This window comes from Haemorhous mexicanus, chromosome 2 (assembly GCF_027477595.1).
Source record: "Haemorhous mexicanus isolate bHaeMex1 chromosome 2, bHaeMex1.pri, whole genome shotgun sequence".
In the NCBI taxonomy this organism is placed as follows: domain Eukaryota; kingdom Metazoa; phylum Chordata; class Aves; order Passeriformes; family Fringillidae; genus Haemorhous; species Haemorhous mexicanus.
In genome coordinates, this window is record NC_082342.1 from 121,662,666 (window position 1) to 121,690,569 (window position 27,904).

At 47.5% G+C, this 27,904-nt stretch overlaps 1 protein-coding gene across 1 annotated transcript; it reads left to right on the forward strand.

The window, feature by feature from the left end:
* On the forward strand, positions 1 to 27,904 carry LOC132324143 (chloride intracellular channel protein 6-like). Its single transcript, XM_059840172.1, has 6 exons — positions 1 to 2,611; positions 21,677 to 21,786; positions 22,393 to 22,518; positions 23,831 to 23,937; positions 25,186 to 25,367; positions 27,588 to 27,904. The coding sequence occupies exons 1-6, from the start codon at positions 47 to 49 to the stop codon at positions 27,747 to 27,749; spliced, it is 3,252 nt and encodes a 1,083-aa protein (XP_059696155.1). The 5' UTR covers positions 1 to 46; the 3' UTR covers positions 27,750 to 27,904.

A 27,904-nucleotide genomic window follows, 5' to 3' on the forward strand; every position in this document is an offset into this window, starting at 1 on the left:
CCGCTCCGCTGCTCCGGCTCGTCCCGCGCGTCGCGGCGCTCCCGGCATGGCGGAGAGCCCGGGGCGGGCCCCGGAGAGCAGCGATGTCCCGCGGGAGGGAGGTGAGGACGAGGCGGCGGCGGGGGCTCGGCCCGGGCTGTGCCCCGAGGGGGCGGCCGAGCCCCCGGACGGACCCGCGGAGCGGCCGCCGCTGAGCGCGGAGGCGGCGCCGGAGCCGCGAGGGGACAGCGGCTCCCCCGAGAGCCCGGGGACATCGAGCGGGGACAGCGGCTCCCCCGAGAGCCCGGGGACACCGAGCGGGGACAGCCCGGGGCACGAGGGGCAGCCGGGCGGGGAGCCGGGAGTGGCGCACGGGCCCGAGGGCTCCGCGGCGGTCCGGGCAGAGCCCGAGGGAGAGGCGGTGGCAGCGGCGGGGACGGAGCCTGAAGGGGCAGCCCCGGGGGGGATGGAGCCCGAGGACGCGGTTGTGAGCCCGGCGGGGACGGCGCAGGAAGAGGCAGCCCCGGCAGGGACGGAGCCCGAGGGGGCACGGGTTGCTCCGACGGGGACGGAGCCCGAGAAAGCAGCACCGGCGGGGACGGAGCCTGAGGGAATGGCGGTGGCACCGGCGGGGACGGAGCCCCAGGAGAGAGAGGCGGTGAGGGAGCAAGGCCCGGCGGAGAGAGAGCCCCGGGAGGCGGCCACGACTGTCCCGGCAGAACCAGAGCCTGAGGAGGCTGCGGCGACAGCCCCGGCGGGGACAGAGCCCGGGGAAGCACAGGCGACAGCCCCGGCGGGGACAGAGCCCGGGGAAGCACAGGCGACAGCCCCGGCGGGGACAGAGCCCGGGGAAGCACAGGCGACAGCCCCGGCGGGGACAGAGCCCGGGGAAGCACAGGCGACAACCCCGGCGGGGACAGAGCCCGGGGAAGCACAGGCGACAACCCCGGCGGGGACAGAGCCCGGAGACGCGCAAGGACAGGCGGGCCCAGAGGCAACAGAGCCCGAGGAGGCTGTCGCGACAGCCCCGTCCGGGACAGATCCCGAGGAAGCTCCGAGGGAGGAAGCCCCGTCGGGGACAGTCCCTGAAGATGCGGTGCAAGAGGCAGCCCCGACAGGGACAGAGCCCGAGGAGGCCGCAGTGACAGCTCCAGCGGGGACAGTCACCGAGGATGCGGTGCAGGGGGAAACCCCAGAGGGGACAGTCTCCGAGGATGAGGTGCAGGAGGCAGCCCCGACTGGGACAGTCACCGAGGAGGGGGCGGCCCCGGTGGGGACAGACCCCGAGGATGCTGTGCAGGAGTCAGCCCCGTCGGGGACAGTCACCGAGGAGGCGCTGGGGACAGTCGCCGAGGATGAGGTGCAGGAGGCAGCCCCGGCTGCTGTGACAGTCCCCGAAGAGGCGTTGGGGACAGTCCCTAAGGATGAGCTGCAGGAAGCTGGGACAGTTCCCGAGGAGGGGGCGGCCCTGCTGGGGACAGTCCCTAAGGGTGAGGTGCAGGAGGCAGCTCAGGCAGGGACAATCTCTGAGGAGGTGCTGGGGACAGTCCCCGACGATGCGGTGCAGGACAGAGCTCCAGCAGGAACAGTCCCTAGGGATGCGGTGCAGGAGGAAGCCCCGGGTGATGTGACAGTCCTCGAGGATGCAGTGCAGGAGCCAGCCCCGGCTGATGTGACAGTCCCCGAGGATGCAGTGCAGGAGCCAGCCCCGGATGATGTGACAGTCCCCAAGGATGCAGTGCAGGAGCCAGCCCCGGGTGATGTGACAGTCCCCAAAGATGCAGTGCAGGAGCCAGCCCCGGATGATGTGACAGTCCCCGAGGATGCAGTGCAGGAGCCAGCCCCGGGTGATGTGACAGTCCCCAAGGATGCAGTGCAGGAGCCAGCCCCGGCTGATGTGACAGTCCCCAAAGATGCGGTGCAGGAGCCAGCCCCGGGTGATGTGACAGTCCCCAAGGATGCAGTGCAGGAGCCAGCCCCGGATGATGTGACAGTCCCCAAAGATGCAGTGCAGGAGCCAGCCCCGGATGATGTGACAGTCCCCGAGGATGCAGTGCAGGAGCCAGCCCCGGATGATGTGACAGTCCCCAAAGATGCAGTGCAGGAGCCAGCCCCGGCTGATGTGACAGTCCCCAAGGATGCAGTGCAGGAGCCAGCCCCGGATGATGTGACAGTCCCCAAAGATGCAGTGCAGGAGCCAGCCCCGGATGATGTGACAGTCCCCAAGGATGCAGAGCAGGAGCCAGCCCCGGGTGATGTGACAGTCCCCGAGGATGCAGAGCAGGAGCCAGCCCCGGATGATGTGACAGTCCCCCAGGGCGCGGTCCCTGCGGAGGGCAGCGCGGAGCCTCCCGAGAGCCGCGGGCCAGCGCAGGTGGCCTCGCCCGCCCAAGGGCCCCCGGCCCGCGGTCCCCGGTCCCCGGGCGGGCCCGGTGGCGAGGCGGAGGCGGAGCGGGGACCGCCAGCCCCGGCGGGGACCGGAGCCCCGGGGCCCGAGAGCGGCTGGGATCGGAGCCTGAACGGGGAGCGGGAGCGGGAGCAGCTCCGGGAGGACGGGACGGGCTCGCCGGGCGCCCCGGAGGAGGAGGAGGAGGAGGAGAAGCAGGACCACGACATCTCCCTCTTCGTCAAGGTAAGGGTTGCGGGGGAATCTCCGTAGGGAATCTCCCCTTCCTGATAACGTTCTGAGAAGCATCAGCCTCAGGAAGAAACCTCTGGAAGAACAGAACACCAGAATTCCCTGGAGGCTTTCACTGGGTGCTCCCTGATTTCCATTTGCCCATGGAACAATATCATTTATTTCCTTTAGGTACCAATTCCCATTATCCCAGGCCTTCCAAAGGATCCTGTGGGGAGGAATTTGAATGGGGCAGGTGCAGGGCCAGCCTGGCTGAGGTGATTTGGTTATTAACACCCAATATTAACTTGCCTCTGACTCCCCATTCCTTCAGGAATCGCTGGCATGAGGAGTTCTCCATGGGTTTTCAGATCTCCAAAATGCAGGGAGAGGGGCTCTCATCCCAGGGGCTGGGAGGGAAGAACCTGGGAAATGTCATTTCAAGGCAGTGCTGGGATTTTCTGTTTTCTAACACGAATTACCAGTGACGTTTAGAGAATGGTCCCAAATTTTGGCAAGGCTGAATTCACAGTCAGTAAAGAGCATCCCTTGCAATCATCCAGTTAGTGTTTGTTTGAAGGGAAGGTTTGGGTTACAGGAAAAAGGGAAAAAAACAAAAAAGGAAGGGAAAGCTAAAACTAATTTCTGATATTTTATTGAGTAGAGCTTTAGATTTTTCTACCCTGTGCCTGGAATCCCATCAAAATCCTGGGATTTGACATGGGAACAGCAGCCATCCACAGAGCCTTTAGAGATGGGGATTTTGGTGTGTAGGAAGCATCTGGAGGTGATTTCTTCTCTCTTCTCTGACCCCTCTGGACTAAAATGTGGAGCAGGGTGGGATAAACATGAAGCTAAGGAAATAAACCTGGGGAAGCAGAAGGCATTTGGGACCTTCTCCTCCACAAACCATCCCATCCTGTACCTCACGAGCTGGCTGAGGCTGCTTCTGCCAGCCAGAATTCACAGTTAAATTAAAATTTAAATTAAATTAAAATTAAAATTAAAATTAAAATTAAAATTAAAATTCGATGCCTTCCACTTTATGGGAGGAAAACATGGCCAAAATGAGAGAGCAGCCTAGAGAACAAGAGCATTTGTTGTGACTCTGTGGTCCCCAAATATTAGGATTAAACATGAGCTTTGAAAATCTTTGTGAATTCATAAGGCAGAAGGAGAGGGGAGGAACATTTTTGTGATGGGCTTAATACTGGTAATTTAAGAATGCCTAAAAAACAATCCAGCTGCTTTTCTAATTATTTCTGTACAAAATAATTACAAAGCTTGAGTATTTTACCTCACCTGGAGCTGGATTTTTGTACTTGGGCTTGGATTAATTTTCAGTCAGAGGCTGGCAGGAGTTTCTCCAGGAAAAGGGGAAAAAAAAAATCCAGCTGGAGAGCCCAGTGTCTCCCCAGGCACCAAAATGGCCATGCCATGGTTTGGCAGCACAATAGAAATACAGAGCAATGAAAAAATAAATCCCCAAATGGGAGAAAATGCAGAAGAAAACAACCCAGGATCAGAGGTGGAATAATCCTGGCAGTTCCCCTGCTAGGGGGGGACCCCAGGCCAGGCCCACGATGAAATGCTCTGGCAGTGAGAATGTTCTGGGAAGCTTCAGCCTCAGGAAGAGAGCCCTGGAAGAACAGAGCACCAGAAGTCCCTGGGTGCTCCCTGATTTCCATTAGCCCATGGAACAATATCATTTATTTCCTTGAGATAACGATTCCCATTATCCCAGGTGTTCCAAAGGTCACCCAGATATCCTCTCCTTGGGAATTCAGTGCCCCTGGTACCTTGTGCTCTCTGCTCTTCAAGGGCTTTTTTCCTTCTGCAGCAAAAGCTCTTTATTGATCAGAAAACTTCTGTAAATGTCAGAATTTTTTTTTTTTTTACCATCTAAATATACTTAAACTCTCACTCAAATTCACTCCATTAATTTTTAAGCAATAGAACATTTATTTAAGACTTAAGAGCTTATTTCTAAATTGAAATTGCTATCTAATTACTTATGGATGGAAAACTCAACAGAATCACAGCTGCAGATTCCAGAATTCCAAAGATTCCCAGGGATTTCTCTGTACCACAAACACTTGGCCAAACAACCCAGCTGGAGCACAAGGCCTTGCTCATCTCCCTCTGTTTCAGGGTTAAATGGATTTTAGTCAAAGCTGGCCATGAGCACAAGGTAACAGATTTATCCAAGGAAAAGCAGGGGGATTTATCTCATTTCTCTCCATTCAGAGGATGATTTCATTCCCATCAGAGACAGAGGTGACCTGGCTGCAGCAGAATTTCCCTGAGAGACCCTTGAGAGACTTCACACAGAGCAGAGCAGAGTTACAGAAAGGGCTGAAAAATGGGAAAGGAAAAGCTGTGCTGGGAGTACAGGAATGGGAACAGCTGCACCCCTGCCCCCAGGGCCTGTCCCCAGCTGGAGTGGCAGTGGGGTTTTCCTTAAAAAAAATATAAAAATCATCTTTTCTCTGATGTGATGAATCTGGGACTTAAAGAGAGATTAGATGATGAAGTAGGAACTGAATTTTGAGAGCTGTAGGTAAGAAATCCGTGGGCAGCAGGAGCTCAGCTCCCTGGACACCTGGGTGTCCTTCCAGTGGAGTCTGGGCTGCACCTGGTGCTTGCTGTAAACATTGGAATTGTCACCACTGAGGAGGTGCTGGTGCTGAAAATCTTGATTTTTTCCTCCTCCCTCAGGGTGTAGCTGTGGGGTGAGTGTGGCACACAGCCAGTAAGTGCTGTGCTGTGCCCAAAGTCAGGTGGGCAGCTAGCTCCCTGTGGGCCTTTCTTGGTGCAGACCCACCACAGGAGCTCAGTATTTCAGTGATCTCAATAAGGGAAATGAAAGATCTCTGTGTGCAGAAACCTTCTCTGCAGCAGAATTTCCCTGCACTGCTCCTGAGATACCCTTGAGGGATTTCACACTTCCTGTGACTTGTGCAGAGTTACAGAAAGGGCTGAAAAATGGGAAAGGAAAAGCTGTGCTGGGAGTACAGGAATGGGAACAGCTTCACCCCTGCCCCAGGGCCTGTCCCCAGCTGGAATGGCAGTGGGGGCTCTGTTCCCAAGTGTTCCACCAGCTCCACACACTGCCTTCTGCTCCCTTCTCCTCACTCCCTCTTTTTCTCCTTCCTGAGCTCCACTCCTCAGACCTTGTCTCAGGTGCCACTTGAAAAAAAGAAAGATTTAACTTTAAAAATCCTGTCCTGTTTTTTTGTGAGTTGCTTTCCTCCACCATTCCTTTGGATATTTTCATTTGCACTGTAAGTGAGATTTTGCTTTTTTAATTGAGGAGTTATGAAAGCTCTGGGCTGGGGACAAGGTGGGCATGGGGCACAGCTGGGACTCCCTGGGCTGGGAGGGCTTTTCCTCTTGTATTTGGGTTTGAGTTTCCTGGTGTATTTCCTACTCCTATTGGACTTGGGTTCCCCCCAGATGAAGGAAGGAAGGATGAATCTGACTCCATGCTCTCAGCAGGCTAATTTATTATTTTATGATACTGTATTATATTAAAGAATATTGTACTAAACTATACTAAAGAATACAGAAAGGACACTTACAGAAGGCTAAAAAGATAATAATGGAAACTGGTGACTCTCTCCAGAGCCCTGACACAGCCTGGCCCTGATTGACCAAAGAGTGAAAACAACTCCCAGCAGAATGCAATGGAACAATCACCTGTGGGTGAACAATCTCCAAACACATTCCACATGGGCACAGCACAGGAGAAGCAAATGAGATAATTATTGTTTTACTTTTCTCTGAGGCCTCTCAGCTTCCCAGGAGAAAAATCCTGGGCATAGGGATTTTTCCAGAAAACTAAATTCCACATTTGCCAGCCCCAGGGATTTGGGCATTCTGTGAGAGTTACCCCAGAAGAAAGAAAAACTAATGCCAGAGAAAGGCCCTGCCCTGGAGCAGCCCAGGAGCAGCCCCGAGGCTGGAGGTGCCCAGAGCAGGCTCCAGCCACGGCTGCTCTGCCCTGAGCCCTGTGGGGCTGCCCAGCAGGAGCAGCAGAGCCCCGGAGCTGCTGCTCCAGGCCTGGCTGCGCTGATTTGGGCTCTGGGGCTGCACAAAAAGCTCCAAAGCAGCCTTTCTCCCAAGGCAGAGCAGGAAGTTGGCTCCCTTCCCGTGGGTATTTGCCCTCTCACAGCTCCTTTGGATGTTTTTTCCAGCTGGAACGTGGCAATTCCAGGTTCCCTAAAGCAGCTTAGAGGAGCTGGCGTTGCAAATTCCGTTCCTGACTCTCTGGGTTGGTGCTGGGGGCTCCACCAGCAGCAGCTTCTCTGGGCTGGGGGTGAGATGGGCTGCAAGGTCCCTCCCAGCCCAAACCTTTCTGTGGTCCTGTGATTCCAGGAATGGCTGAGGGAGCTGGGAAGGGGCTCAGCCTGGAGCAAAGGAGGCTCAGGGGGAGCCTCCTACAATTCCCTGGCAGGAGGGGCAGTGAGGTGGGGTCGGGCCCTGCTGCTGTGTCCCAGGAGGAAATGGCCCTGAGTGGCACCAGGGGAGGCTCTCAGTGGAGACTGGAACAGAATCTTTCCCTCTGGAAATGGCCAGGCCTTGGGCTGAGCTGCCCAGGGAGGTTTGGGGTCCCTGGGATTGTCCCAGAGCAGTCTGGATGTGACCTTGGGGACAGGGACAGGGTTTGGGGTGCTGCTGGTGGGGCTGGGGTGGCCCTGGGTGATCCTGGGGGGCTCTTCCCACTTGGTAATTCTGGGATTTAGACAACTGACAGACCAACATCCTTTTCCAGATGGACATAAACCAACAGACAGAAATCAGTGAGCAGAAATAGGAAGTTGCATCTAAGTTATTTCTGTGTGATTTAGTCAGAACCACGGATTGGTTTGGGTTGGAAAGGGCCTCAAATCCCACCCAGTGCCTCCCTGCCATGGCAGGGACGCCTCCCACTATTCCAGATTGTTCCAAGCCCTGTCCAGCCTGGCCCTGGACACTTCCAGGGATGAGGGAGCCCCAACCCCTTTGGGTAAATTTGGAATCCTCCTCTGCCTGTGCTTTGGAAGTGTTCAATCATCTCTGTGTGCCCCCAGGGCTGCTCAGGCCTCAGGCCCCTGCTCATCCCCAGGGCCCATCTCTGTGGTTTGAAGGTTGGTTTTAAGAAAAAAAAAAAAAAAAGAAAAAAAAAAAAAAGAAAAAGAAAGTCAAGGTCTTGAAAGCTTCCTGGCCCTATTCCTATTTTTACTTCCTCCCAGCTGACTGCTGCCCTAAAGCCCCACACCATGTGTCCTGCTTTAAGCACAAGCTTAAACTCACGTGCTGGGTAAGCCCCTCACTAAGCAGGGAGCCCTCTCCTGATCCAGGCCCAGGACTCAGCCTGGATTTGGAGCTGCCTGGAACCAGCAGAGTCTCCTGACAGATCAGCCAGCTGCCAAATTCCACCCTGGCAGGGGCTCTGCTCCTGAGTTTGCCTTTGCACAGCTGCCCTGTATGTCAGCAGCAGGCTGAGGGTGCCAGCTGTGCTTGGTGCCCTCTGCCCTCAGCCCCTGCTGCTCTGAGATTCCCCTTCAGCCCCAAATCCCGTGGGAGAGCCTCAGCCTTGCTCAGGAGCCTCCCTGCAGTGTCCCTCTGCCCGTGGGACACGGCCCAGGGGGGGCCACGGGGGCACTGGGTGAGCTGGAAGGGTTTGTCCAAATATCATCATTTTGGGATCAGGGCATCACCCTGCAGCTCTGCCAGGCAGTTCTCACTCTGCCAAAAACATTCCATTTTTTTGAGGCTTGATTGATGTTTTCTGTAGAGGAATGACAATCCAGTCTAGAGAACTCCTGGCATTCACAAATATAAAACATCAGAGTGTGGAGAGGGGTGTTCTGGAAAGGGATTTGACCAATTACCTGCAAAATACATCTGGACTAAAATCAAATTATTAAAAACATCAGGGGGAGCTTTGGAAAGGGCATTCTTTAAATAAAAATGTGCACTAGGTGGTGTCCCTGCCCGTGGCACGGGGGTGGCATGAGGTGATCTTTAAGGTCCTTCCAACCCAAAGCACTCTCTGATTCCCTCAGTGCCATTTTTATGGAAATACCAGTGTGAGGCCTCTCCTCCAGCGTTGTGTGGACCATGCAAATCCATCTTTATGACTCTTTCTTGGTTTAAATTCTGTCAAGCAGAAGTGATAATGGAAGTTCTCAGTAAGCCCAGGATGTTTCAGGATGCTTATTCCTGGTGATGCCACCTGGAATTGCAGTTTTTAACCAGGGAGAGACTGTGGGAAATAGATTTCTATTCAATTTTTAATTTTTAAAAGTTTTTCTGACCCCATCTCTGGGTCAGAAAAAAAATATAATCCAACAAATGACCCCTCCTCTTCAGAGCTGGGAAAGGGAATCAGGCAGAGGAAGGAAAAATCAGAGTTTATGGAAGGGGCTGCCAGGGATGCCCAGGCTGGGCTTGGTGGGGTCTGGGCAGGGCAGGGCTGGCACTGGGGGATCCCTGGGGTCCCTTCAGCTCAGGACATTCCCTGATTATTTAGAAATTAATTGCTTGTCCCCCTGAGTCTGCCCAAGTGAACGTCCTGGGAAGGTGACCCAAAATCTCCTTGCTGAGATGATAAGATGTCCCCCTGTGCTAAGGCCCTGTGTGCATTTCCATTTGCAATCTGATTATTTCCTGATAAAAACTCAGCTCAGGTGACTCTGTTCCTGTTGCTCTGGGTGACAGCACTGTCTCAGCACTGACAGTTTTAATTCCTTCCTGAAAATACTGAGTTTCTCCAAGAAAACAGCTTCCACTGCCTGGCACTGCTGGGGCAGGCACGAGGACAAAGGTGGAATTTCCATTTTTGCTTCGTTTCTCTCCCCATTTGAGCACGTGTGAGAATATTGGCAATATTCAGAAGCTGTCAGAGACCAAAGCCAAAAGCAGGATGGGAGCAGTGAAAGCAAAGCCTTCCCTGAGTTATTCAAATGGGGCAGTTACCAAGGAGTTAAACATTGACTCCGAGTTCAGAAAAATTCCCATTTGGGTCTTGGTGAATCATTGACATTTCCCTGGTGGCTGCTGTGGAAACGATTCTTTAAATTTTCTGCATTTTGTAAATACAGAAAAATCAGTTTTTTCATCGTGGGGCAGATGAAACTCAAAACAGGCTCCAAATAGACCCACAAGACTTCAACATTTTCAAACCTGGGGTAAAAACAACCCCACCAAGCCCTCAGCAGAAGCTCAGCTCCCTCTGGCAGGAGCTCCAGGGGTTCCCCAGGATCTGGGATCACAGGGACACTCCTGGGCTCCAGGGAGATCAGCCTTAGGCCCAGTGGGGTTTACATTTCACTCCTGCAGTTCTCATCCAAACCTCTGGTTTAATTAACAAAGCTGGTTCTCCTCGTTTCCCACAGAAGGGAGGGGCTGGGAAGGGCAGGATGGAGAACAGGAATTGGAACTGGCACTGGGAATGGAAATTCAACTTTATTCCATTGTTCCATGTTCTTGGAGGGCACCTTCCCACTGCAGCTGACAGGGTTTGTTCATTCCTTCCACGGGGACCAAACCATCACATTTTATTCTATTTCTATTCTATTTTATTCTTTCCATGTGGACCAAACCATCACATTTTATTCCAGTTCTATTCTTTCTATTTTATTCTTTCTTCTTTCTTTGTGGACCAAAACATCACAAATTATCTGAGGTGAACAAGCACTCCCCCACTCTTTCAATATTTCACTTTTACCTCTTGATTTAAATTAGGAATATCATTGGCAAAGTATTTCCTACCCAAAGTTGCACGAAGAGCTTCTTTATCTTCAGCATTTCTTGGAGTTCTTTAAGTATTCTTACTATTCTTTAGTATTTCTTCTTTATTCACTTACTGGTTTCCAGCACAAATCACAGGTATTTTTTACATCTCATTTATATATATTGTTTTGTATGCATTGTACACCATTTATATGTATTAATTTATACTACATATAATTTATTAATTTAACTATAATTTATTAATAATGATGTAATATATTATCATTTAGTTTATTAATTTATTTTATAATTTGTTAGAACACATATACTATTTATAAGTATTAAATATATTACGTCACATTTATCATTTCAGTTTTTACAGAATTTATTACATATAATTTCTTACAAAGAATTTATACACATATAAAATTGATATGCATATCAATTTAGAAATATAATTTATAGTTTATATATACATATATACAATATATAATTATATATAATTGACAGTTTATATACATACTATTTTTATGTATTATTATATTGCATAGAGTTTATAATTTCAGTTTTTACAGAATTTATTACATATAATCTCTTACATAGAATTTATACACATAAAATTGATATGCATATCAATTTAGAAATATAATTTATAGCTTATATATACATATATATAATATATAATTATACATAATTGACAGTTTATATACATACTATTTTTATGTATTATTATATTGCATAGAGTTTATAATTTCAGTTTTTACTGAATTTATTACATATAATTTCTCACATAGAATTTATACACATATAAAATTGATATGCATATCAATTTAGAAATATAATGTATAGTTTATATATACATATATACAATATATAATTATATATAATTTACTGTTTATATACATACTATTTATATGTGTTATATTACATAGAGTTTATCATTTCAGTTTTTACTGAATTTTTTACATATCATCTCTTACGTAGAATTTATACACATATACAATGGATATGCATATCAATTTACAAATAGAATTTATAGTTTATATAATTATATATATATAATATATAATTATATATAATTGACAGTTTACATACATACTATTTATATGTATTGTTATATTACATGAAGTTTATAATTTCAGTTTTTACTGAATTTATTACGTATCATTTCTTACATAGAATTTATACACATCTAAAATTAGAAATGTAATGTATAGTTTTCATGACTTCAGCATGGGTTAGGTAGTTTTTATGCCGGTTTTGGTGCCGTTTTTGTGTTTAGCTCGGAGCAGCCCAGGTGCGGCAGGCTCAGTGGAAATGCAGCACACAGCAGGAAATCCCCTCGGATCCCTTTCCCCAGCCCTGCACCGCTCCTTCGGGAGCACAAAGCCCTTTTTGTTGCAGTAATTCCCTGCCAGGATTCCCAGGGGATGTGGGTGGATTTGTCCCCAGGCTGAGCTGGGATTAGGAGCAGCAGGGGGCAGAGCCCACATTCCTGCCCGGGATAAGGGGTAAGAGCCTTTGGGCTGTGCTTGTGACCTGGGAGTGCTCCCAGAACATTCCTGTCAGGAAGGGATCGCCTGGAACTTTCTCTGCTTTATTCCGTGGCCTTGGGCTGGAGAACCAACAGCTGGACACAGAATTCCCAGCCCAGGGAGGGTGGGAATGGCTGCTGGCAGATCCAAAGCACTGACCTGGAACTGACTGCACCTGCCCTGCTCAGAGGGCTCAGGGTTTCTTCCACTCCTGCACAGGCTTGGAAATAATCTTGAAAATTGAAATAATCTTGAAAATTGAAATAATCTTGAAAATTGAAATTGAAATAATCTTGAATCCTGGGGAAGGATTCAAGGGAGAGATCAGAGCGGGCTGTGGGCACTCCCAGGGATGGGGCAGCCTCCCACCCTCACAGGGAGGAATTCCCTCCTAACAGAAGGCAAGAATTCATCATCATCATCTGCTGAGAAAGGAAACAAAAGGTGGGGACTGCAGCACTGCTGGGCTGGGTGAGACACAAACCAAGGACACTCAAATTGCAAAATGGCAATTGCTCCTGGAGGAGAAAGATGCTGCCACACTGGGCAAGGTTAATTCAAACTCTGCTGAAGTGCAGCTCAAGCTTTTCAGTCTTTCAGTGCACCTTTTAATTTCCCATTTATTTTGCTATTTAATTTTCCTATGCTCTGCTAAATCCTGCAGCTGCTGCAGTGGCTTTTAATGCAGGTCTGGTGTAGGGAGACACATCTGAGAAAAGAAACTTGCAATTTGCATTTTGCCTTTGTAATTTCATTGGATTTTAGGGATTTAAAAAGAAAAACCCAAACCTGTAGAGAGCCATGGCTGGAAAGGGTGCCTTCACACATAATCTTTAATTCCTTAATTGTAAATAAGGTGAATATTGGTAAACCACAGCCTCTAAAAATGCAATACAAGACATCTCACATTTTCATTTTTACCTGCACTCCCCTGGTTTTTGCTCACTTTACAGAATTATCATGTAACAGTTCATTTATTTATCAGCTTTATCAGAACTGGAAGGGTGTAGAAACACTGGGGAGGTTTCAATATCAAAATCAAATTTAAATGGGCCTTTGATCTAAGCAGCAGGACTGAGCTTGGACCTTTTGTTTCTCGTTATTTATAAAGCAACTGGCCACAGGTAAAAACGGAGTGCCACAGAGCTGCTTCTTAGTGAAGGAGAATTTCTCCCTCTGCATCAAAACATGCAATGACTTACACAGGGGTTAAGTTAATTTCTGCAGGAGTGATTTAGCCCTGGGCAGTAAACAAAGCAGGGAGAGAGGGAAAGAGCCCTGAGGCCCACGGGGGAGAGAGGGAGCTGGGTCCAGAGGGAAATCCCTGCCCTGGCAGGGTGGGAGGAGAATTCCCAAAGAACATGGAGTGGGGTGGGATGGGATGGGGTGGGGTGGGATGGGATGGGATGGAATGGAATGGAATGGAATGGAATGGAATGGAATGGGATGGAATGGAATGGTATGGAATGGAATGGGATGGAATGGGATGGGATGGAATGGAATGGGATGGAATAGGATGGGATGAGATGGAATGGAATGGGATGGGATGGAATGGAATGGAATGGAATGGGATGGGATGGAATGGAATGGAATGGAATGGAATGGAATGGAATGGAATGGAATAGGATGGGATGAGATGGAATGGAATGGGATGGGATGGAATGGAATGGAATGGAATGGGATGGGATGGAATGGAATGGAATGGAATGGAATGGAATGGAATGGGATGGAATGGAATGGGATGGAATAGGATGGGATGAGATGGAATGGAATGGGATGGGATGGAATGGAATGGAATGGAATGGGATGGGATGGGATGGGATGGAATGGAATGGAATGGAATGGAATGGAATGGGATGGGATGGGATGGGATGGGATGGGATGGTATGGGATGGGATGGGATGGGATGGGATAGAATAGAATGGAATGGAATGGAATGGAATGGAATGGAATGGAATGGAATGGGATGGGATGGGATGGGATGGGATGGAATGGAATGGAATGGAATGGAATGGAATGGAATGGAATGGAATGGAATGGGATGGGATGGAATGGGATGGGATGGAATGGAATGGAATGGAATGGAATGGAATGGAATGGAATGGAATGGAATGGAATGGAATGGGATGGGATGGGATGGGATGGAATGGAATGGAATGGAATGGAATGGAATGGAATGGGATGGGATGGAATGGAATGGAATGGAATGGGATGGGATGGGATGGGATGGAATGGAATGGAATGGAATGGAATGGAATGGAATGGAATGGAATGGAATGGAATGGAATGGGATGGGATGGAATGGAATGGGATGGAATGGAATGGGATGGGATGGAATGGAATGGGATGGAATGGAATGGGATGGGATGGAATGGTATGGGATGGGATGGAATGGAATAGGATGGGATGAGATGGAATGGAATGGAATGGAATGGAATGGAATGGAATGGAATGGAATGGAATGGAATGGAATGGAATGGGATGGAATGGGATGGGATGGAATGGAATGGGATGGGATGGAATAGGATGGGATGGAATTCCCAGAGCAGCTGGGGCTGCCCCTGGATCCCTGGCAGTGCCCAAGGCCAGGTGGAGCAGCCTGGCACAGTGGGAGGTGTCCCTGCCATGGCAGGGGTGGCCCTGGGTGGGTTTCAGGGTCCTTTCCAACCCAAACCATTCCATAATTCCATGAAATTACAGCTTCAGCCTCATTGTGCCCTCCATGGCCTAGAGAATTAGAATTTCCAGGTGGATGTCACCCCCTTGAGCAGGGAGCACTGCTCAGTACATAAAAACACTGCTGAGGGAGAGATCCCATAAAAATCCAACATTAATAATATGTTAAAAATAATATGTTAAAAATATACCATAGCATAAATAATAGCCCATAATTATAATTATAAATAAATAATAAATTTCCCATAACATAAAGAAATGAAAGTCATAAATATCCCATAAATAAATTATATGTAAAAAAAATCCCATGAAATAAATAATATCCCATAACTATATAATAAATATCCCATAACATAAATAAATTAGTCATAATATCACATAAATAAATAATATGGTAAAAATATCCCATAAATAAATTATATGTAAAAAAAAATCCCATGAAATAAATAATATCCCATAAATATATAATAAATATCCCATAATATAAATAACTTAAAGTCAAAAATATCCCATAAATATGTTAAAAATATCCCACAACATAAATGATAAAAATATCCCACAACATAAATAATACCCCATAAATAAATAATAAACCTCCCATAACATAATTAACTTAGTCATAAATATCCCATGAATAAATTGTTAAAAACATCCCAGACCTGAAATAATATGTTAAAAATATCCCAACATATATAAATTGTTAAAAATATCCCAGAACATAATATTTCATAAATACATAATAAAAATCCCATAACATAAATAAATTAGTCATAATATCCCATAAATAAATAATATGGTAAAAATATCCCATAAATAAATTATATGTAAAAAAATCCCATGAAATAAATAATATCCCATAACTATATAATAAATATCCCATAACATAAATAGTCATAATATCACATAAATAAATAATATGGTAAAAATATCCCATAAATAAATTATATGTTAAAAATATCCCCGAAATAAATAATATCCCATAAATATATAATAAATATCCCATAATATAAAAAACTTAAAGTCATAAATATCCCATAAATATGTTAAAAATATCCCACAAAATAAATGTTAAAAATATCCCACAACATAAATGATAAAAATATCCCACAACATAAATAATACCCCATAAATAAATAATAAACCTCCCATAACATAATTAACTTAGTCATAAATATCCCATGAATAAATTGTTAAAAACATCCCAGAACATAAATAATATGTTAAAAATATCCCAACATATATAAATTGTTAAAAATATCCCAGAACATAAATAATATTTCATAAATACATAATAAAAATCCCATAACATAAATAAATTAGTCATAATATCCCATAAATAAATTACATGTTAAAAATATCCCATAACATAAATACTATGTTAAAAATATCCCATAAATAAATACTATGTTAAAAATATCCCATAAATCTTGAACATATCCAACCCTTTTAGTCCTGGACGTGGCCTGAGGACCAGGAGCATTCAAAGAACAATTTCCAGCTGAGAGTTTTATTGAGCACCCAAGTCATGAATAAAATAATGGCAGGGGATGACTCCAACGCTGCAGGAAAGCAAGAATATCAAATCCCAGGAACCCAAACAGAATGGGAACACTGAAAAATGGAATTGTTGGCTGTCAGGAGAGCATCCATGGGCAGGATCTACCTGCCTGAGATGGAAAATGAGAGGGAGCAAGAGTTCCCTCCTTTCTGCAGGGGGATCCAGCCCAAAGCCTGGCTGAAGGTCAGAGCAGCCCTGGCCTGGCTCTGCTGATGCCCTGCTGGAGAGAGCTCAGCCCCGAGCCAGTTCTGATCCTGAGCACCCACAGCCTGCTCAGGGGAGTCCTGAGCTCACTGAGGCTCTGCAGGTGGAAAGTTAGCTCCTCTCTGTGCAGGTGGAAAGGGAATTCAATTCCTTTCTGGGCAGGTGGAAAGTTAATTCCCTTCATCACCTCCAGTGTAAGGTTAATTCCTTCCATCACCTCCAGTGTAAAGTTAATTCCTTTCAGTGCAGGTCTACAGTTAATTCCTTTCTTCACCTCCAGTGTAAAGTTAACTCCTTTCTGAGCAGGTGGAAAGTTAATTCCCTTCATCACCTCCAGTGTAAAGTTAATTCCTCTCTGTGCAGGTGGAAAAGGAATTCAATTCCTTTCTGTGCAGGTGGAAAGTTAATTCCTTCCATCACCTCCAGTGTAAAGTGAATTCCTCTCTGTGCAGGTGTAAAGTAAATTCCCTTCATCACCTCCAGTGTAAAGTAAATTCCTTCCATCACCTCCAGTGTAAAGTTAATTCCTTTCTGTGCAGGTGTAAAGTTAATTCCCTTCATCACCTCCAGTGTAAAGTGAATTCCTTTCTGTGCAGGTAGAAAGTGAATTCTTCTCTGTGCAGGTGGAAAGTTAATTCAGTTCCTTTCTGTGCAGGTGTAAAGTTAAAGTTAATTCCTTTCTTCACCTCCAGTGTAAAGTTAATTCCTCTCTGTGCAGGTGTAAAGTTAATTCCCTTCATCACCTTCAGTGTAAAGTTAATTCCTTTCTGTGCAGGTGTAAAGTTAAAGTTAATTCCTTCCATCACCTCCAGTGTAAAGTTAATTCCTCTCTGTGCAGGTGTAAAGTTAAAGTTAATTCCTTTCTTCACCTCCAGTGTAAAGTTAATGCTTCTCTGTGCAGGTGTAAAGTTAATTCCCTTCATCACCTTCAGTGTAAAGTGAATTCCTTTCTGTGCAGGTAGAAAGTGAATTCCTCTCTGTGCAGGTAGAAAGTGAATTCTTCTCTGTGCAGGTGTAAAGTTAATTCCCTTCATCACCTCCAGTGTAAAGTTAATTCCTCTCTGTGCAGGTAGAAAGTGAATTCTTCTCTGTGCAGGTGTAAAGTTAATTCAATTCCTTTCTGTGCAGGTGTAAAGTTAATTTCCTTCATCACCTCCAGTGTAAAGTTAATTCCTTCCATCCCCTTCCCCTGCTCTCAATTCCTTCCATCCCCTTCCCCTGGTGTCTCCTTTAGGCCCAGCTTTGGCCAAAACTCTTTAATGCACCCTGGGTTTTATAAAAACATTTCCAAAAATCCTCTGGCCTTCCCTCAGCCCTGCCCATGGTCTGTGAACAGAATTTCAGTTTGATTTGAAGTGAGGAGCAGAATTTTCATTCATTTTTTGTTCAGTTCTGGGTTCATGGTGCCTGGAGGCAGCTCTGAAGGTTTCTTTCCCTGTGTCCCTGAGGAGGAAGGAAACAACTTATAAATAAATAATAATAACTTATAAAGAATAATAACATATTAAGAATAATAACTTATAAATAATAGCTCATCAATAAATAACAACAACTTGTAAATAATAAGAACTTATAAATAATAATAATTTATAAATTATAACTTAATTGGGGCAGCCTGGGAGAGTGGAAAGTGCTTATTAAGTGAAAAAAATGAAGGGAAAAATCCCTTTTTTTTTACCTAGAGGAGTGTCCAGCTGCTGTTTTCACACTTCTCTTGTTGAACTTCCCTGTGGGGATGTTACACACAGCAAGAATCAACCCTGGAAGTGCCAAAAATACAATTTATCTGCAGAAATCACTAGCCACATTTTAAGTTAATTTTTGGGGGTTTTTTTCTGCTGTTTGGCTGAGGAAATAAACAGCAGCTGACAGATCTGATTTTAGTCCTGGATACTGGTGGGGCAGAGCTCTGGGGCTGTTGAAAAGCATTGGAATAATAAGTGGCAAAATTGGGACCTTCTCCCTGAAAATGCATTTTTAATTGCAGCTGCTGCATCTTAAAATTCAGCCTGGAATTACAATTTCAGCCTCTCCAGTGCAACATTTCGAGCCCAGCAGGTGGCATCAAAAGGGTTCTGTCAAATTCAGTGTTTGGGTGTTTGTTCTCCAGCCCGAGGCCATGGAATGAAAAGAGAGGAATTTCCAGGTGATCCTTTCCTGACAAAAAGCTCTGGATTGGATGTGATCTGACCCAAATGGAACATGAAATCTTAATAAGTGCATTAGAGTTGCATTGAATGAACAGAAATTAATTATCATTTTAATTTTTATGGCACTTTTAACAGCAGTACTGTTGCCAGACAAGAAGTAATTTTCAATGTTTAAAACCTTTTATATAGCTACTATATATTTTAATATATTTAATATTATATATATATTTATTAAACAATATAAATTATATATATAATATAAAAGATTATTATATTTTTAAATATTGCTGAAACAGCAGTAAATTTGGTGGGGGGGGGTTCAGTGTTTTAATAAGGCAGAAATCTGCAGAAGCACTGCACAGCCATCAGAAGTTTAAGAACCACTTTGTGTCCCCCTCCCAGGAGTAGATGGGAGGTTCTGTTCATGGCATCACAGAGTGGTTCCTGCTGGGAGGGACATTAGGGATCAGCCAGGGCCACCCTGGCATGGCAGGGACACCTTGCACTGTCCCAGGGGCTCCAAGCTGGCCTTGGACACCTCCAGGGATGGAGGGGGTGTGCTGGTGCTCACAGGGTCCCAGGATGAGGGCAGAGATGAGAATCCTGATTCCCTGTTTCAGAAGGCTGATTTATTATTTTATAATATATATTATATTAAAAGAAAAGGATATATTAAAACTACACTAAAAGAATAGAAGAAAGGATTTCATCAGAAGGCTTGAAAGGAACAGAAAGGAATGATAATAAAACCTGTGACTGACCAGAGAGTCTGAGCCAGCTGGACTGGGATTGGCCATTAATTAAAACAACCACACGAGACCAATCACAGATGCCCCTGGTGCATCCCACAGCAGCAGAGAATCATTGGTTACATTTCCTTTCTGAGGCCTCTCAGCTTCTCAGGAGAAAAGATCCCAAGGAAAGGATTTTTCATAAAATGTGTCTGACAGGTGCCTGCAGAGGTTGTGGATTCTCCACCCCTGGCAGTGCCCAAGGCCAGTTTGGATGGAGTTTGGAGCAGCCTGGCACAGTGGGAGGTGTCCCTGCCATGGCAGGAGTGGCCCTGGAGGCTTTAAGGTCCCTCCCAGCCCATCCCAGTCTGGCTGGTGTTGGGTACACAGCTGGCAGCACAGCTGGGCAGGGGCAGCAGGGTTGTGGCAGCTCCTCCACCTCCAGAGGTGCAGCTGGGAAGGAGCTGGTTCTTGGCTTCTTTTCTGCCTCTGTCAGGGTCAGGACTGAAGCACTCTCAATGGCATTTCGTGTTCAGACTCAAATGTTTGTTATTTCTTATCTGGATTACAAGCTGTGAGTTCTGCAGCGTTCTACTAACAAGATACAAAATGGCTCACTATCGTTCTCTCCCAAGTCTTTTAAGGACAAACTGTCCAATTAAGAAATGACACCTCAGTTATTTTCACTTTTAACCCAGTTACTAGTTCTTTCTGCCCCTTAATGGGGACTTTTTCATCCAATGGCACAAAACCATCCAAACCCATGGAGATGGAGGTGAAGGAGAAGGAGCAACCTCCACCCTAAAACCTCCACCTTGCTTTCTATCTCTGACTGCATTCTGAACCCTTCAGCTCTGAGTTTCCCACCCTGGGATATCACACACTTCTATCCAAACCCCACCCCCACAATCCCAGTTCTGTCATTCCATTCTGGAAGCTTCTCCAGGCCCTCAGGAGAACACTGCAGTGTTCTCTGGGGGTCAGTGCCTGGCAGCACAGACAGTCTGGAATTCCCAGTATCCAGGGCTCCAACAGGAAGGAGCTGGTGGCATCCAGCTCATCTGCAGCTGCACCTGCCTGCTCCTCCACACAGGGCCTGTCCCCATCAGTGTCCCCAGGCTGCTGCTCCTGCTCTGGGCACAGCCTGGCACTGGGTGGGTGCCACTCCCAGCACCGAGGGGCCACCATGAGACTCTTCCCCTCCTTTTCCCTTCGGGGTGGGTAACACCTGGCACCAGAGGCAGGATGAGACCAGATGGAGCTGTTGTGCATTAAATTGTACATTTAAATGCACATTTAAATGCACATCCTCCATTCTAAGCCCTGCTGGCAGCATTTCAGGCTCAATTTTCCAAGATCCACAGCAGTTTTGTGTCTCCTGGCTGCAGAGCACTGCTCTGAGTGGGAGGAAAACCACAATGGCAGCTTTTGAGCAGCTCTCAGCTTTGCCACCCACAAACCAAGGCTTTCCTGACAGAAACAAGGCTTTTCTAAGCCAGCAGTGCAGCTGGCCTAGCATTTTTGAGAGTTCTCATCCCCTGGCAGTGCTGGAGGCATTCCTGGTTTTCCCAGTGGTTGTGGGGCAGAGAGCACAGGGATTTCTCCAGGGAGGTTCCTCAGGTTCACAGGGAGAACCAGACAATTTATCCAGCCCTTGCCATGCATCCCTCCAGCTCCTGCCTGCCCCAGGCCAGGCCCTTTTTTCCAGCCATCGAGCTCTTTGTGAAGGTGAGCACTGTGCAGGGAGTGTTTGTTTGTGCAGGAGTTTTTGCTGTAGTTGAGATTGGTTTGATAGCAGCACTGTGCAGGGAGTGTTTGTTTGTGCAGGAGTTTTTGCTGTATTTGAGATTGGTTTGATAGCAGCACTGTGCAGGGAGTGTTTGTTTGTGCAGGAGTTTTTGAGATTTGTTTGATAGCACTGAGCGAGGGAGAAAGGACAAACAGAACTGTTTTGATTCTGTGTCTTGTTGGGTCATAAGGGCTGCAAATCCTAATGAATTAAGCTATTAACTGTGAGACACTTGGGTTCTAGTACTTCTGCCCCTGATTTAATCTCAATTTTAAAGCTGTGCTTTAGGAGAATCATGTGAAGGGCTTAAAAATGAGACCCCTGCTCTCTTGCAGTGTTACACCAAGTCTCACTCAGCAGCACCTCTGCAAGACTTTGCCCCATTTTAACAAAGCCTCTTAACAAATTGCAATATAACTTACCTGAGAGCAACACTTCCGTGGCCACCTTCTCCAGGGCTCCCAGAGCCCTTCAGGTTGAAATTCTAAATGAATTGATTTATTCTGCTTGTTCCCTTCAGTGCTTTAGACATCATATCTCTGTTTAGGCTGGTAAATATTTCTCTGTTCCTTTCCTGCGGTCATAAACTGATTTAACTCATTTTAATCTTGCAGTGGCTGGTGCAGATTTATGTCCACATAGACAAATGAGGTGGAGGCTGTGACTGCTGTGATTTATACACAGATGTGTTTATAATTTGTAATTTTTCCAATTGTAGGCTGGCAGCGATGGGGAAAGTATTGGGAACTGCCCGTTCTCTCAGCGCCTCTTCATGATCCTGTGGCTCAAAGGTGTCATATTTAATGTCACAACCGTGGATCTGAAAAGGTGAGATTGTGACTTTTCCTTCTGACATTTGAACTGTGTAGCACAACTTTCCCAAAACGGGGATTTTAAAGGGTGACTCTTGTCTGCCAGGCTGGGAGAGCTGGGTGTGCCCAACCTGGAGAAGAAACAGTTCTGAGACCTTAAAGCCTCTTTCAGTGCCTCCTAAAAAGGAGGGAGAGGGACTTGGTGGTGGTGCTCACAGGGTCCCAGGACAAGGGAAGAGATGAGAATCCTGACTCCATGTTTCAGAAGGCCAATTTATTATTTGATGATATATATTATATTAAAAGAAAATTATATATTAAAACTACACTAAAAGAATAGAAGAAGATTCATCCGAAGGCTGGCAAGGAATAGAAAGGAATGGAAACAAAAACCTGTGAGTGACCAGAGAGTTCAAGACAGCTGGACTGGGATTGGCCATTAATTAAAACAACCCCACCAGACCAATCACAGATGCCCCTGGTGCATCCCACAGCAGCAGAGAATCATTGGTTACATTTCCTTTCTGAGGCCTCTCAGCTTCTCAGGAGAAAAGATCCCAAGGAAAGGATTTTTCATAAAATGTGTCTGTGACAGGACTTTTTATGGCTTTTTCTTTCCCAGAAAACCTGCAGACCTGCAGAACCTGGCCCCAGGCACCAACCCCCCGTTCATGACCTTTGATGGGGAGGTGAAGACCGATGTCAACAAGATTGAGGAGTTCTTGGAGGAGAAGCTGGCGCCGCCCCGGTACCGCGTTCCCGACCCCTCAGGGCTGCACGGGGCATCCCCAGGGGCTGCTCCAGCTCAGGGGGGACTCTGAAACAGAGCTGGGGCTGGGGTGTCCCTGGGGTGTCCCCAGGCTGTCCCCAAGTCATGGCTGTGCTGCTCCCACTGCTGTCCTTCATCCCGAGCTCGCTGCCAGGGCATCCCCAGGGTGTGGAATCCATCCCGTGGAAACCTGACCTGCTCCTGCTCTGAGCTGGCCTCGTGTGAGGCTCCCCTCTTCACACCCCACAGATCACTGTGCTTCCTGGGTGCTGGGAGCTCAGGGTGACCTCGCTGCTCTCTAAAACCACCTGAAGGACACTACAGTGAGGTGGGGTCAGGCTCTTCTGCCAAGTTCCAGGTGAAGGGATGAGAGGAAATGGCCCCAAGGGAGGTTCAGATTGGAGATTGGGAAAATGTGTTCCCTTCAAGAGTGGTCAGGTATTGAATGAGTTGCCCAGGGTGGATCACCATCTCTGGAAGTGTTCCAGTCATCTGGATGTGGCCCCTGGGGACATGGTTTGGGGTGGGGATGGTGGAACTGGATGGTGCTGATGGTGTTTTCCAGCCTGGTGATTCTGGGATTCTGTGAAGCTGAGGGCAGTGAATGCCTCAGTGCTGGGGCTCTTTGAGTGTCTACATGGGCCCACCAGGCTGCACATGAGGGTCTGAGTTTGGGATTTGTCCACCCCAACCCCAGCAGCTCTTCCTACCTCACGCCAAACCCCTCTGTCCCTCCGTTGTCCCAGCATTGTGTCCCCTACCCCAGAGACCTTCTCTCCTCTGGGATATCAGTCCTCTCCCAGTGCTCCCTTCTCAAGCAGCCAAACTTAACTTAAACCAGGGAAGCAGCTGCTTGCCTCCACTTTTTTCCATTTTTCTCCATCCCTGGAAGCTCCAGCTCCTGGAATGGCTGCTGCCAGCTTGCTGATGGCCCGAGTGGGCTGGGCCAGGAGCAGCTCCCGTGAGTGGGGATTTTCCCTCCACTCCTCCTCATGGCAGGATCCACCTAGCAGGCAGCCTCACCTCTGGAGGAGAAAGCCTCACCCCAGGAGGCACCCTGGGGTGTTTGGGCAGTGCTTGCAGCGATAACCATCATCTCCCATTGCCCTCAGGAAAAGATTATATAGGTGGGGTTTAAAATAAGTGATTTTTAGTTTAGGATTTAGTTTAGGTTCCCTTTGTGTCCTGCGTGGCTCTATGTGGTCACCCTATGAATAAATGTGTATTAATTAGTGGAGACAAAAATAAAGGATAATTAGGTCACTTCTTTTTGTTTCTCTGAACTTCTCAGGTATCCCAAACTTGCACCGAAGCACCCTGAGTCGAACTCTGCAGGAAATGATGTCTTTGCAAAATTCTCTGCATTTATAAAGAACCCGAGAAAAGATGCAAATGAAAGTAGGTGCTGCATTCCTGTCATCAGCCCTGGGAGGGGAAAAAGCAGACCTGTGCAGTTGTAGGACACTCCTGGAGATGTTCCATTTCCAGCTCAGGTTAAACTGATATTGCAGAGGATGGAGGCTTTGGAAATCTGTGCCTGTTCCCTCCTTTAATGGAGGATTCCAAGAGTTGGTGAAATCAGATACTGCTGTCACCACGGCAGCACCAATTCCAGCCTCTCCTCCCTCCTTCAGCTCTGGGGTCTGTGAGGCTGCACCTTCCCCACAGCTCTGCCAAAAGCCCAGCCCTCTGGAGGTGAGGGATTCCCTATTTCCATGAATAATGAGGACTCCAGCCCCTTGGCACATCCCCAAAGCAGGACCCTCATGAGCACCATGAATGGCCCTAGGCTGGAGGAAGGCCAGGTGAGATGAAATATTAGGGAGAAATCCTTTCCTGTGAGGGTGGTGAGGCCCTGGCACAGGTTGGTTGTGGTCTCCCCATCCCTGGAAGTGTCCAAGTCCAGGCTGGATGGGGCTGGGAGCAGGCTGGGACAGTGGAAGATGTCCCTGCCATGGCAGGGATGGAACTGGATGAACTTTGAGGTCCTTCCCAACCAAACTATTCCAGAATTCTGTCTCTGTCCTTCAGCTCTCAGGCCTGATCCTTGGGTTGGCTTTGAGCACCCCAAAGTGGCATCCCAGGGACTTGCTGTTGTCACTCCAGCTGTGCTGCCCTGCCTGGCTGTGAACACCCCAAAGTGGCATCCCAGGGACTTGCTGTTGTCACTCCAGCTGTGCTGCCCTGCCTGGCTGTGAACACCCCAAAGTGGCATCCCAGGGACTTGCTGTTGTCACTCCAGCTGTGCTGCCCTGCCTGGCTGTGAACACCCCAAAGTGGCATCCCAGGGACTTGCTGTTGTCACTCCAGCTGTGCTGCCCTGCCTGGGCAAGCACTGGCCCCGTGGCTGCCCGGGCAGGAGTGAGTGGGAAGGCAGGGCCAGGCCACGGAGCCAAACCCCACCCCACAGAGGGGTTTGAGGAGCCATTCCTGGTAACTCAGCCCCAGGATGGATTTTCCCAGAACTCCCTTTAGCTCCTTAGAGCCCTTATCCCAGCCTTAAGGTTTAAGCCTAGGATCAAAGAATTGCAGGAGCTGGCACAGCCAGATGTCTGGGCTGGAGCCAGGAGACAGGATGCAGGAGTCGCTCGGTGTCACGGGGACCTTGGTACAGCCTTGAATGATCTTTTTATTGTCTTAACTCAGATTTGGAAAAATCTTTGCTTAAAGCCCTGAAGAAGCTGGACAACTATTTAAATAGCCCCCTGCCTGATGAAATTGATGCTTACAGCACGGAGGAGATCACTGCTTCCAGCCGGAAATTCCTGGATGGAGATGAGCTCACTTTAGCAGATTGCAACCTCCTACCAAAGCTCCACATAATCAAGGTTTGCATCATTTGCTTTTTTAGCCTCCTGGAGAGAAGGGAAGTACAGCAGCTGAATCCTTTTCTAGATTGTGGAAACCCCCCCCACCCCCCAAAAAAAAAATTCCCTTGATGGGGAGATCCTGAAAAAGTTTTGTGCTAGGATTGAGAGATGGACGGGACTTTTGGTTTTTGGTCTTCAGGTTGTTGTTTATTTTTCTCATCAATAGTTTAGTACTCCTCTGCATCTCAGACTTAGTGTACGAAGAGAAGGCACCAAAAGTCACAAGACACACAGCTTTAAGGTCTTTTAAGGCTGTTTTGTTCAATTAACTTTTAGAACATATTTTATTTCTACCTTTCTACCAATAACGAATTATTTGTTTGTTCATGCAACATCTGCGTTGTGGCTCTTTCTCACCAATCACTCTGTGCTCCCAACACTGCAGGAAATGGAGCAGATGAAGAACAAGGAGGAGATCAGACAGTGCCCCAAATCCTCCATCCTGTCTCCTACCCACCTCCATACTAAAACCCCAAAACTCTGAGTTTTTCACCCTGTGATAAACTCTGCCACTGTCTATTTCACACACAGATTCCAATTCATCCCAAAGGCTTGGAAGCTTTCTCCATGGATGAAGGTTAAAAGCAGAGTTCTCCTGGGGGTCAGAACTTCTCAGGACAGGCAGAGAAATATTCCCTGTGCCCTGGACTCCAGCACTAGATGGCAGAGGGATCCTTTCTCTATCTGGGGGCACACCCAGGAACACTGAGGCCATTTCCTTACAGCCAGGGTGCTCCTCACTTTGATGGCTGCAGGTCTGCAGGAGCTGTTTCATATCTGTGCTGTGACTGCAGTGGCTGAGCTTCTCCCAGCCACAGGGATGAGATGAGTGCTGGATGCAGGGCTGCAGAGGTGTTCTCACCTGCGTTTCACATGCAAAGTGCACACAACCACAGCCAAGGAAGGTTATGTTGTATTGTCCATCCCCATTTCTGTCTCTCCCATGTGTAATTTCCAATTCTGACAGGTTGGCCTCCACCCAGTGCCTCCCAGGCAAGGCTCCCAGCCTCCTCCTGCAGGACTGCAGAGCATCCACACACACCTGAACATCTCCAGTGACCTGGGACTGGCGTTGCCACAGCCCAGAAGGCTGGAGAGGGGCATGGAGTGACAGGACAAGGGGGAATGGCCTTGAGCTGAAGGAGAGAAGGGTTAAATAGGGTATTGGGAAGGAATTCCTCCCTGGCAGGGTGGGCAGGCCCTGGCCCAGGGTGCCCAGAGCAGCTGGGGCTGCCCCTGGATCCCTGGCAGTGCCCAAGGCCAGGCTGGACACTGGGGCTGGAGCAGCCTGGCACAGTGGGAGGTGTCCCTGCCATGGCAGGGGTGGAACAAGATGAGCTGTAAGGTCCCTCCAGCCCAAATCATTCTGTGATTCTGTGGTTCTACTCTGCAAGGCTCTGGAAAAGAAATGACCACCCTGGAATTTCACTGGTTTCAAACAACAAGGTCACTTCAGGAAGTTTCCTGTTAGACTCCCACTCTGTCAGAGGAAGAGGGGATCCAATCGTTTTCCAACACCTCCAAAAGAGAAAACTTTGCCCAGCCATGTCCTGGCTGATCCTACTGCAGACAGCAGCCAGGGATGAGCCCTTTCCCACACTCAGGCACAGCAAACCTCAGGAATCAGCCAAGGCCAGCACGGGGGAGAATCCCCTGGGGTCAGGGGGATGTCTGGAGAAGGATGCAGGAGGAATGTCACACTGCCACATCACCCCTACTGCCTGCAGGCAGGGATCAGGGCTCAGCCAAGAGTTGTATTCCCTGATCATTTGAAATTAAGGCTTTTAATTCATATTTTTCCTGCTTCTGTGAAAGTTTTCAAGTTTATTCCTGTAGGTTTATTCTGTTCATTCTGGCTTAAGTTTGCTGGGTTAACCTATATCTCTTCCAGTTTGTTCTACTGGTCCACGTGGCTTTGCACATCTTTAGTGAGATACAGACAGAAATAGAAATATAGGCACAAAACAAATCCTTTACAGGGAGTTCAGCAGCTTTCTCCACCCCATGTCTTCTTTTTATGTCTTTTCCTCTTCTTTGCCCTTGGTCACCAACAACACCAGAGTCACACGCTGGAAATGAAAAATGGGCATAAAGAGTAGGCTTGGGATGTTTGGGGTTTTTGCAGATTGCATGTGTAATGATGTTTTTCTTCTTTATCCTTTTTTCTTTTAATGAAAGGTCGTTGCAAAAAAATACCGAAATTTTCACTTCCCACCTGAAATGACAGGGATTTCCAGATACTTGAAAAATGCATATGCAAGAGATGAATTCACAAACACGTGCCCTGCTGACCAGGAGATTGAATATGCTTATTTGGATGTGGCAAAGAGAATGAAGTAACCTGAAGATGCCTCTGTTTATTGCTTCTGCGATGGACAACAGCCAAGCTGGAAGAGCAAAAACCAGCAGAGATTCTGCAGTGTGATTTTAAGTTCTGCTATTGGCCAATCCTTTTATAATGATTGTATTGCATTATTTACTCCTTCTTAAAATAA